Source organism: Trichoplusia ni, chromosome 22 (assembly GCF_003590095.1).
Source record: "Trichoplusia ni isolate ovarian cell line Hi5 chromosome 22, tn1, whole genome shotgun sequence".
In the NCBI taxonomy this organism is placed as follows: Eukaryota; Metazoa; Arthropoda; class Insecta; order Lepidoptera; family Noctuidae; genus Trichoplusia; species Trichoplusia ni.
In genome coordinates, this window is record NC_039499.1 from 1 (window position 1) to 11,983 (window position 11,983).

At 34.4% G+C, this 11,983-nt stretch overlaps 2 protein-coding genes across 2 annotated transcripts; both read right to left on the reverse strand.

Moving 5' to 3' along the window:
* Positions 1–193: 193 nt before the first annotated feature.
* On the reverse strand, positions 194–4,718 carry LOC113504631 (15-hydroxyprostaglandin dehydrogenase [NAD(+)]-like). Its single transcript, XM_026887040.1, has 6 exons — positions 4,509–4,718; positions 2,683–2,818; positions 2,152–2,388; positions 1,899–2,072; positions 1,033–1,187; positions 194–693 (listed from the first exon to the last, which is right to left on the reverse strand). The coding sequence occupies exons 2-6, from the start codon at positions 2,776–2,778 to the stop codon at positions 543–545; spliced, it is 813 nt and encodes a 270-aa protein (XP_026742841.1). The 5' UTR covers positions 2,779–2,818; positions 4,509–4,718; the 3' UTR covers positions 194–542.
* Positions 4,719–6,095: 1,377 nt separating this feature from the next.
* On the reverse strand, positions 6,096–11,021 carry LOC113504613 (15-hydroxyprostaglandin dehydrogenase [NAD(+)]-like). Its single transcript, XM_026887008.1, has 5 exons — positions 10,876–11,021; positions 8,646–8,888; positions 8,162–8,338; positions 7,564–7,709; positions 6,096–6,647 (listed from the first exon to the last, which is right to left on the reverse strand). Exons 1-5 carry the CDS (start codon positions 10,969–10,971, stop codon positions 6,497–6,499), a joined length of 813 nt encoding a protein of 270 aa, XP_026742809.1. The 5' UTR covers positions 10,972–11,021; the 3' UTR covers positions 6,096–6,496.
* Between the last annotated feature and the right edge of the window lie 962 nt (positions 11,022–11,983).

The following is an 11,983-nucleotide window of genomic DNA, read 5'->3' on the forward strand; positions in this document are numbered from 1 at the left end:
TACATCCAAGTTTCAGCTTAACTAAGTGACATTGATAAATGTCTATTTGCCTCTTCAATACAACAATAACCAAAATTGCTGATAGGTTAGGTATCTAATTCCTAAAAGAGGTAAGCAATCCCGGTGTACTTTTGTGTGAAAACTCATTAAAAAAAAAACTATGTGAAACTACTACAAAGATTTAGAAATCAAATTTTAATATACCACTGGAATAAAACAATCGTTTATTTATTGAATGTGTTTGTATAATCATAAGTCTCATCTTGATTTTAATTCTCCATTACAAGATTGTTTACCTTTTTAAATACCTAATCTTTTTTTTTGTGCATCATACGGCCCTTAGTGATGAGTCATATGCTAAAATGGTTGTAAGTCTCGTAACTTATCGAAACGTTTTCACAAATTATTTATTTGCTCATGTTTCTATTTATAATGAGCAATTCCATCATTGGTAAGAATGTTCGCAAGAAATAAATCATGAATTTTATCACTACAATAAAACAAATATCTTATTTTAACTTTAAAAGTCGCATAAATCCTTCTTAACTAAAAACGCCTTGACTCATAATGCCATAGGCTTTGGAAATGTTGCCTGTAATGTCCTCAGCTGGTCTGTCTGACGTCACAAGCCATGTGCTCGCACTGGCACCTTCTCTGTAAGCTGTAAGGAGGCCGGCCACTGCTGACTCGATCCTGGAAAATAAAACAATTAGCTGACTAATGACTTTTAAACGTCATTGATAATTATTAACTCTTGCAAATTGCCACTGGAACCTTGTCACATTAAGGGCATATGACGTCATCCACATAAAAAGTAGCATTAAATACGGCTTGCATAGCAGTGTACAGTCAAATTTACTTTACCAAAACGGCGGCCAGATTGTTTAGCAATTTGCGGGGCTTAAAGCAAATATAAAAAACGTTTTTATTGTGTAATTCAATCATAATTCCTACTTTCCCATGCCACCAGTTTGACTCCCTTTAGTAAATATTATGATATTTATACTTTAGTTCAGTAATAGTGAAACTTACTTCTGCATTGGCAATTTCCCTAGACTTCCCACAAGTAATTCATCGGTTTCTTTATCGAAGGCCCCCATTTTGGAGAGGCTGAAAAGGCTGGTGTCGGTGCATCCAAAGCACAAGGTCAACACCCTGACACCCGACCGAGAAGCATGTGGGTCCATCTGTGGATAGAAAGAATTTGTATTTTAGCGAATTGACCAAACTTTTTTTGTCTCTCCTTCACAATCGTCTGTAAACGAATCCCGGACCTTATTCTTATTTAACTTTGATATAGCCGTGTCCACGGTATTGTTTTGACGTTCAAGTCCCCAAATTCCGGTCGAGGTGACATCGCTAGTTTGGCGCATTTTGCGTAAGGTCATAGACATGGTTGATCAACAATCACAAGGTTGATCATAGACATTAGTCTAGAGTAACAGTATCTAGATACTCAAAGCCGCATTCCGTCATTCCCGATAGTTGTTTTGCGACTTAACCATCTTTAGTTCTTATCACCAGACCCCTTATAAATATTTAGACATCTATCTCTAAGTTTGAACAAACATCAGTCTATTTGTAATGCTCTTCATAAAACATTATACAATTTTAATTATTGTGTAAAGATAAGATAGTAGCATAACAATGCAGCTATTTAATGAGTGGGATTACTCTTTAATAGCAAATACTTAATAGGTCATATACTTATACACGTTAGTAATCCGACTGCCTTGTTTGTCTTACGTGGTAAGGGTGAGCCATATGCACAGAGTACGGGGATTGATCCCAAATCAGGTGCGAAAACACTTTATTTCCTGATTTATTATTTCGCTTCATTATCAAGACCAAGATATTTGGGATTAAATTAAACAATTAGTCTTATCAATAGTACTTACTCCAAGACAGTTGCTGAACTGCAAGACAGCACTCTTAGTAGCAGTGTAGACGGGTAAAAGATGAGCTTGAAACAGGCCAACGATTGACGATATATTGATAATCGTTCCACCTCTACCGCCGTGGTCTTTGCGCATCAGTTCAAATGCTTTAAACGAACTCCTTATTAAAGCAGTCTGTAAAAACATAAAAAATTCGTCGAAGAAAGTCATTTGAATTTCTAACAAGGTACAAGAAAGGTCCAATTTAACTCACCACGTTGATTTCAATTTCCTTCACGTAAGCATTTGGTCTATCATTCATAATTCCAGCGCAGTTGACAACTACATCTATATAACCGAAATCATTGACAACATTGTCATACACTGCATCTATCTCATTGGTTGTGACGTCACATTTATGGAACCTCACTTTCCCTTCGCCATATTTGTTGGTCAGGTCCTGTTGGAGTGCTTGGCCGTTGGAGGTGTCGATGTCTAGGGCCGCGACATGCTGAAGAAGAAAACAGGGCATGACTTTAAGGTGTATTATTTATTATATTGTAAAGTTGAAGTGTTTTAAGCATAAATAGATCAGCTATCTATTGCCGTTGGGATGGTTGACGTTATTTTTGGTACACCAACGTTCCTCTGTGTAAATATATTTATAAACCTACTTCTTGATATATCTTCATCACTGCATGCCTCAGGCATTAAGTGAGCCATGGTCCATTGCGTGTATAATAGGTGTGAGTAAATAAATAATATGAAACATAAACTCACATGATCGAGAAAGCACAGTACTTACCCTCGCTCCTTCATCCAGAAAAGCTCTTACAATGACAGCTCCTATACCCGCAGCGGCGCCGGTTACGAAGCACACTTTGTCTTGAATTTCATGCATTTTCAGTGTTGCACCTCTTTTACTCACAGATCAGTTACACCTAGTAAAGAAATATCGTTATTTAGACCAAGAGGTAAACAGTACGTACGTAATTCATTTTATAACAAGCCGAGATCCACAGCATTTTGAACTTTAGTCCCGATCATCTATAGGTATTGTGTGACTGATCATAAAAACGTTGTAATCATTGCAAATAATTCCAAGTATGCCAACTGAGGTTTAATCCGCTTCTTAATTAGACGTACTACCTATATTTCGTTCATAATCATTTCTTCTACAATACCAAGAAAAGTGATAAACGAAACAATGTTAATAAAAGGGTCAAAGACAGAGGAAACGTGTAATTTCTTCAAGAAATATTTGAAGGTAACGGAAATAAAAATGAGGTTAAACGAAAAATCGACGATAGTGGTTACATGTAATTAGTGACGATCGTGCATCCAAATGCCTTATTACAATCGTACAATGCAATTATTATAAGCTTCTGTCACCAAGCAATATTAACAAAAATACAATGCAGATCCCTGAAAACCCCGTTCAAGGCGGGGGTGCGATGCTGAAGGTTCCATTCCAATGACCAGACAAAAAAATTGGTAGGGAAAATATAGCCCATCAAATTCATGACTGCACCGTAGCTCAACTTTTCAACTGTGCATTTTACGTTTCATGAGATACGGACGAGACAACTGAATATTTTACATTGTTCCTAAAAAAATTGCAACTTTTTTAAGCGTGACAAAGCAAAATATACTATCACTTGACACGTTACAAATCTATATTCTATATACTAATATATAAAGCTGAAGAGTTTGTTTGTTTGAATGTGCTAATCTCAGGAACTACTGGTCCAAATTGAAAAATACTTTTTGTATTGAATAGACCATTCATCGAGGAAGGCTTTAGGCTATAAACCATCACGCTGCGACTAACAGGAGCTAAGATACAATGGAAAATGTGAAAAAAACAGGGCAGGTATAAATCATAACTTATATCTTCTACCCACGGGGACGAAGTCGCAGGCAACAGCTAGTTATAAATAATAGTACAGATAAGTAACAGTTCAACGAGCGGCCAATACTCAGACTGCCTTTCAGTTGAAATGTTTGTTCTACGATAACAGTTATTTTTAGCTTTCAGTCTAGTAATATTGCACTTAGCATTGCAAATAACCTACTCAATTGCTATCGAACAATAATAAATATAAATACTATTAGTTCTATATTTGGTTTAAAAATATAATAAAAGGCAAGAGAGTCCTTCTGGGGAGTGGTTAACGCAAACTCCTCTATGTATATATCTCTATAAATAGAGCACTTAGGAAGCGGTGAAGGATTGGCAATTTAAAGTGATAACACAGGACCTTGTGTATTGTATGTATTTTGAACGTTGTAGTTTACCTTATATGTTATTATTCGCTTTATATAATGATAGACAATTGCACCGCTTGAAGGTACGGGTATGGGTATACATTTATGACCTCTTTCTTTAACGTAGGATTCCAAAAATATTTTTTTTCTTCTCATAGTTTTAACTGTCACTTAAATAATTGTCAAAAGACCTAAATAATTCTAGCACCATTATCATTAAAAGGTCAATAATAGTAAATAAACAAAACATTAACACCTAAAAATTATGAAATAATACTGGCCACTCACACCCAATACACAGCAAATATTCTAAGGAACGTTGCTATTTAAATTAAATTCAAATAAAAAAACAATTGTCGATACCTTATACGTTAACCACACTGTAGTAAATATCACTCCGAGCTGCCAACACAACACTACTGCATTCGAAAGATCACAGCTCGCGACTGACTCTCAAGGTGCAACCAGGTGATATAGGCCGCGAAAATATTTATGCTAAGCATCTGTTTCCCAAGGCAATTGATGCATTGCGTAGTATTTGTTTTTAGACCTTATAGCTACTAATATGTTTATTAACATAAAACATACATAGCGGCACACAGTAGCGAGGCTGTGTAAACAAAAATATGTTTATTTATTCAATTTTTTATTTTATTCAATGCTTTACTTGCAGAAGTTATCTACTTGACTTTTATGATTTGTAATGGAGTCAGAGGACTGTTTGCTGTGGAGTAACTTAGGGAATGCCTATGCTAGGCCTAGCAGTGGGCTGAATGGATTGATTGAATACAATGAAACAATTTTATTCACACTTCAGAAAGACAGGACTCAATACTGTGACTCCCGGACGAACATGCCCACTGCTTTACCAACCAAAGAGGTGCCTGACCAAGAGTTAGATTTTGTTCTTTGTATTGTGACACGTCTTTTGATGAACATATTTAATAAGAATGATTTAAATGAAGATATGATGTTTTGTTTTTATTTCTAATACGCCGTTTTCTTAACAGCGTAAATTTTAATAATTAATGCGCCTTTGTTAGGATTTTTGATTGACTGCAGATATTTTTACAGTACCTAAGCAAAATTGTGTCTAAATTTTTTTGCGTACCTGTTGAATTAGATCGCCGCCATATTATTACCTATTATTAGAGATAGTCTATTCAAGTATTTTAGAATTCAGTACCCAAAGAGTAAAATCGGAACCTTATCACAAAATTTAAATAATCCAGTTATTTTAGGTGCAGGAAAAATCCTAGTAATCTGAACTTTTGTATGTCCCTTTATTACTGTATTATCATGAAGATTTGAGAGAGCTGAAGTTGTGCAAATTTTTGCTCATCGATATCTTTCAGGTAAATAACACTTTTGACGTTAATTCACACTAAAAGATAAATTAATATTTTTTAATATGAAGCCTACCTACAAACAAGGAAATTTGTAATAAACTTATAAATATATCATGTGTGTATCCTTTCAAACATTCGAGTGCTATGGTCTACGTAACCTCTAAGCCTTTTAGTCCAAACATTTTCAACACTGTTACGGTATTTGCCTAAGAGTTGCCTGACTGCAAATTAAAGAACCTCAATCAAGGCATCTGAGTCAAGGCAAAGCATCGCCGTTCGCCGCCAAAATTGGTAGGACCAGTCGGTAGTATAAAAATGAACTCCAACACCTTTAATTCGCTACGTTACCTTATAAGCGATATTTGTACATTTTTCCCATTCGTCGAGATCCCTAAATTCTACGTAATTGGATAACTTTATAACTAAAAAAATTATGAAGTACTTTGTTTTTTCGTTACATACTTACCTACATAGATCAGTCTCTTAACGGATTCAAAATTCTGCTTATACCCTCTGAGATCTCCGCCATGGGCATGAAATGGAAAAATTCATTAAAAGAAAAGCAAAGCATTCATTAAATGGGGAAATGAAAAAGCAAAAATTCTTTAATAAGTATAAATTTATTTCACTAATTGCAAAATACTTGTGACTTCAGTGTTTAAAATATCTGTAAATGTGTTCTTATTACTTATACCTACACGATCCAAGAGCCATTATATTTTCGTTGAAAATCTCAAACTCACTTTTCAGGTTCGGCTTTGCTTTATTAACATACTACACTCCCTACAGTGCTAAATATCTTAAAATACGTTGTTCAATGTATATAAGGTGGACAGTGCACATAAGGTCTATCACCATGTCTTAAATTAATATCATTAACGTTGTGAAAGCGTGACAGTTCAATACCCGGCGTAGAGTGGCATCTCTCTTTCATACCCGCAAAATTACCAAATAAGCTCAATTGACAATTATCACATAAAAATAAATACATTGATCCTTATATTATTCACACAGTATGCGTATAATTTCTTTGTCTGCTTCCTCTAATATCTTCGTTACTTCTGTAGCAGGCTGGCTTCTGTGAACCAACCAGATCGACGCACTCTCCGCATTCTTGAAAACTTCAACTGTACCACGTGCAGCATCCTCCGAACTGGAAAAGGGATTATACATTTTATTTGTAGAGTCGTAGTTTTGTATTTTTCGGGCGAGTTGCAATACATTGCGGAGCTGAGCAGCTCTGGTATCAAAAGTAATATCAACATCGCTGGCGATGTATTGCAACTATTAGGTTATACCCTTCCTCATTTATACTATGGGGTGGGCAAGCTATTTCAGAAATACAGCTAAGCACAAATTTGGCATCTTATTGTCTATCTGAGGAGCCTGCCACCTCTTCAAGAAAGAGTATTGCAATTATAAAAGCGAAATGGCACGCTTTACACTGTAGAGTGGCATCTCTCTTCTACAAAGTAAAAATACTTCCTATAAACGGTATTGGAAATTTTACATGTAACTAAAGGCAGCGCATTTTGGTAATTACCCGTACGTACAGATCATTGATCTGAATCTTCATGCGAATACATTACAGTAATACATGACCAAAAATACCAAGATTTCTGATAACAAAACAAAGACCGTGATTGCACCAGAAGATATGGAACTCTACTTTTAAGATAATAATGATGGATTTAATTGATGTTGAGACAAGATAATCGTTATCAATTATTATTATTTTTGAATATTTAAACTATGTTAACCGGAAACGACTCATTGGATAAGTCAGAAAAGGAAAAATGGTTTAGCACAGACAGCCAAAACGTACTGAAGACAAAATTCTAACTTGACAAATACAAAATATTATCAGGTTTTTTACATACGAATTTATGTAGAAAAGTACCAAAAGTTGGACAGTGAATGCTTACAAGTGAAAAGCAGCACTTTAAGTCTAAAACAATCTAAGGCGGTAAATAAATGTCCTAACTATTAATTTATAAAACTGGACTAGATTACTAGCCTTGAGTAATATAATATATATATATATAATATATATAGTAACTCATACGTACCTTTGTATAGGAACAGAGTTTACTATAGCCTTCACTGTTTCATCGAATTGACGGTCAAAAGTGTTCATAGTTTTTAAAATGGGAGTATCGGTGACTCCATAGGCAACCCCAATTACTCTAACGCCAGTATTAGCACAGGTATCTTTCTGAAAACAAAAAATGAAACGTGTTTTTTTATTGGATCCCAAAGAATTCGGACGTTCTAAAAACGTCTGATCGTTTGTCTGGACTTAATTAAAAGTGATTAAAATGACTGGACATTTTAATCTGCGGAAACATTCTTAGTGAGCTGAATTTTTGTATATCCTTTTATGACGGCGCTGTGATGAAGACGTGAAGGTGTGAGTAACATTAATATCGTGCCGTTAATGAAGGTCAAAAGGTCGCAGAAAATCATTATTTTAGCAATCAATGGTCTATGGCTCAAAGGTCAATATAAAAAGATACATTATTATCTCTAAAATTTTCTCTCCATCTTTGATGAGTTTTAATTCGTATGTTTTATTAATTTAATAAAACAAAAATTACGAATCCAGGGAATTGTCTTTTTAGGAAACCACCTGACGGACATTCGTAATTACTGAAAATTATTACTTACACCGATACAAGTGCTGAATTGCAAGACGGCTTTCTTATTTGATGAGTACACGAAGAGAGGTGGACAGATAGGTGCGAGTCCAGCTATTGAGGATATGTTGATGATCGCTCCACCCCTGCCTCCTTTGTCTGTTCGCATCAGTTCCAAGCCTTTTAGAGTTCCGAAGACTGTCGCTATCTGAAAATTTCCAGATGTTTCAAAAGTCAGAAAACATTAGACCACAAGTAGATAATAGACAAGTAAAGAGAAAATAGTGAATTAAAAAAGGGATTAGGTAAGTTATCCATAATAAATGTCATATTAAGACTAAAAAAATAGTTAATAAAAAACTTAACTTTTATTTTCCGTTGTTACAGTTTTGCTATTGTATAATTGCCATCACAAGACTTAACATCTATCATAACCCCTGACATCAGATTCAATGAGTGATTAGCTTCTTATATTAGCCCATCTGAAAAAATAGTTTAGAAAAAAATATACTCACGTAATTTATTTCAATTTGTTTCCGCACAATGTCCACGGTACTTTCATCAGGGATCCCGGCATTATTGATCAAAACATCAATGAACCCATTATCCTCTTTGGCATCAACCAATGCTCTAAAAAACTGCTCTGTGTTGGTCACATCGCATTCGGAAAACTTCACTTTGTCCTCACCATATTTTTCATTCAATGATGCTTGTAGAGATAGTCCTGATTTTTCGTCCACGTCCAGAATTCGAATATGCTTTAATTAAACATGAATAAGTATTATTAAATGATGTAACGGTTTACTCACGCGTATTTATCGGGGTAGCCAGACTAGTTTCGGACCCAACCGGAGTCCTTAATCATGAGTAGACGCGGCGGGATCGCGATCGCAGTCCGAAACTAGTCGGGCTACCCCGATAAATACGCGTGAGTAAAACGTTACATCATTTAATAATGAATCAGTCTCACAATAGTTATTATAAAAATGAATAAGTTTTATCATATGAAGCTAAAATTAAAATTTATGGGTTATGTTAAAATAATATTTTTACGAAGATAAGTACAATATATTACGGCAGTACCTAGTAACTAGATTTTACTAAATATATCTAATATTAGATACAAATTTCAAAAATATACTTTTATTAACTAACTCTTTGCATCGAGCTATTTTTACTTGAACATCAAATAATGTCGAGGTTATCAATGAGATTTTATATTTAACTGAATGCACAGATAACCGAGTGGTATAATAAATATAGGTCACCAAGCCATTATTAATGAAATACTCGGATGGTACAATAATTATATTTTAGTGAAATTATAATAAAACACATTTGCGATTCTATGCGGTTAACAGGTTCGATCCTAACGCAGGCAAATGTGCCTTTTTAAAGTTATATGTAATTTCTTAATAATTCTAAATTAAGAAACTGTTTAAAGGAAAACATCGTACTAGAACCTGAAATCGCCAACCGGCAGGGCCCTTCTATTCGCGGGGCCCGTAGCGTTTGCTAATCTTACTACAGTTACTACGTGGTCAATCCGGGACTGATTAAAAGTGTGATACCTACTACACGACCATCAACTGACAATAATGTGGACAAATGCGGACAACATCACATACATTGTTTTGAACCCAAAGTAAGTTGCTAAAGCACTTGTGTTATGGAATTCAGATACAACGAAGGTACCACAAACACCCTGACCCGAGACAATGTTGAAATGTGAATTTTTACATTGACCCGACCGGGGATCGAACCCGGGACCTCAGAGCTAGCGACACCTTGAAACCGGTGCGTACGTAATGTATTTAATCAACAATTATACTTATTTCATACCTACTGATAATATTTTCTGCATGCTCGCTTAGGCTAACAAATGAGAAGAAGTTTTACAATAACGTACTCAAATAATTATACTTGTGTCGTATAAAACTCAGAAAATAGAAAAAAAGGCATTACGTAATATTTTATTATTAATGATACTAGGTACATTTATAAAGCTTATAACTATTTTTTGTTTAGCTACTAACATAATGTTGTTTATTGTATTTCGCAACCACTATCCAGCAAATAATAAGAAAAACTTTTTTTTTTTAATGTGGTACTTTAACAATTCTAAAATCAGATTTTTGAAGGATTTCAGTTCGGTCGTCTCTTTTACGGCACCTTCTGTAGTTTCCAGTAAGAGTTTCGAAAATTATTCTAAGACTCAACTAATAATAAAATTCGTCAAACAAAATATCTTCAGAATACCTGGATCTCGAAATCCAATTAAAAATTAAAAAATATAGGCAATTTGCAAATGAGGTAATCCACTTTGTGGACTTTTTTGGACTTTGTTTTCTTCATGAAAAAGAGATTTATTTAGTGGTTAGATTTTAATAACCTAAGCTACTAAGACCTAATTAAGTACTTACTAAATTATAAAGCAAGTTGAAATTAGAAATCAAGTCAAATTTGTAAGATTTGAGGTCAAAAGTGGGAATGAATTGAATGCGGTGTATTTTTATGGTCATCCCAGCAAAATGGATACCAAATGAAAGCCTATCATTACTTTTATGTATTGTGAGTAGTTACAAAATATAAAACATTTAGGTAGATACCTCCGCGAAACCTCGAAGATGGAAAGACCGAAATTAACGAATTAATAAAATTCAACCGAAAAGAAATCCTTCGTGTATTAAATGACTGAGAAAAAAATGCAACATCAAACAAACAAGAAAAAAAATTTTTGCTTACCTTTGCTCCTTCTGCCAAAAAATGATCGGCGACCACAGCACCAATGCCATTAGAACCACCAGTTATAACAACAATCTTATCGTTCAAATCGTACATGTTGGTTGCTCAGACGCCGATTCGACTGTGAGACGAAACTTCCAACGGTTCGTAATCAAATGATATTTATAGACACTAGACAGGTCTACACTCTTATAAATTAAAAAATCCTCTAATAACGCAGCTGTTTTGTCCCACGTACTAACACGTAAGGTGTAGCTCATACTGTAATGAATTAAATTCCTGTGCTACTTAATTAAATTGATGATAAACAGGTTCTCACATTAATAAATTTCTAAAAATTCACACCAGGTTCATGAGATACGTGGCAAATACCATAATAAGTTAATAAAATAAAATCCTTATTAATTCCTTATTTTTTTACTAGATAACTACCTATAATAACAAAATATGCGTGCACGTGGGGAAGCGTAATTCTTAAGTTTAGAAAAACCTGCGTGAGTTATTCAAATTGCTTACAGAATTTATGTAGGTAGTAAGTACTAGCTGTTGCCCGCGACTTCGTCCCCGTGGTTAGAATATATAAGTTATGATTTATATCTACCCTGTTTTTTTCCACATTTTCCATTGTATCTTCGCTCCTATTAGTCGCAGCGTGATGGTTTAGGTACTGCCTAAAACCTTCCTCGATGAATGATCTATTGAACACAAAAATATTTTTTCGATTTGAACCAGTAGTTCCTGCGATTAGCGCGTTCAAACTATTCAGCTTTATATATTAGTATAGATATATATAGATTGGACAACAGCTAATTCAGTGCGAGTCGTTCCTTACGTATAAAAGTTTGAAAAAGCACTTAATGAGTATTGTTCGTATCCTAAAACCCATCCTCCAAAAATACTAATAAAATATATTTTTTCTTCCGAAGAATATATAAGATACAGTACCTATAATTTGTCATCATATTCAAATGTTCCTTATTAATATGAAATGACTTGACAAACTCGTAAGTAGTTAGCGTAGCATCAATACTATACTTATAATACAGAAAAATGTATATTTAATAGTAGGTACAACTTACCTAAAGCATAAAATAATGTTCGCAAGATA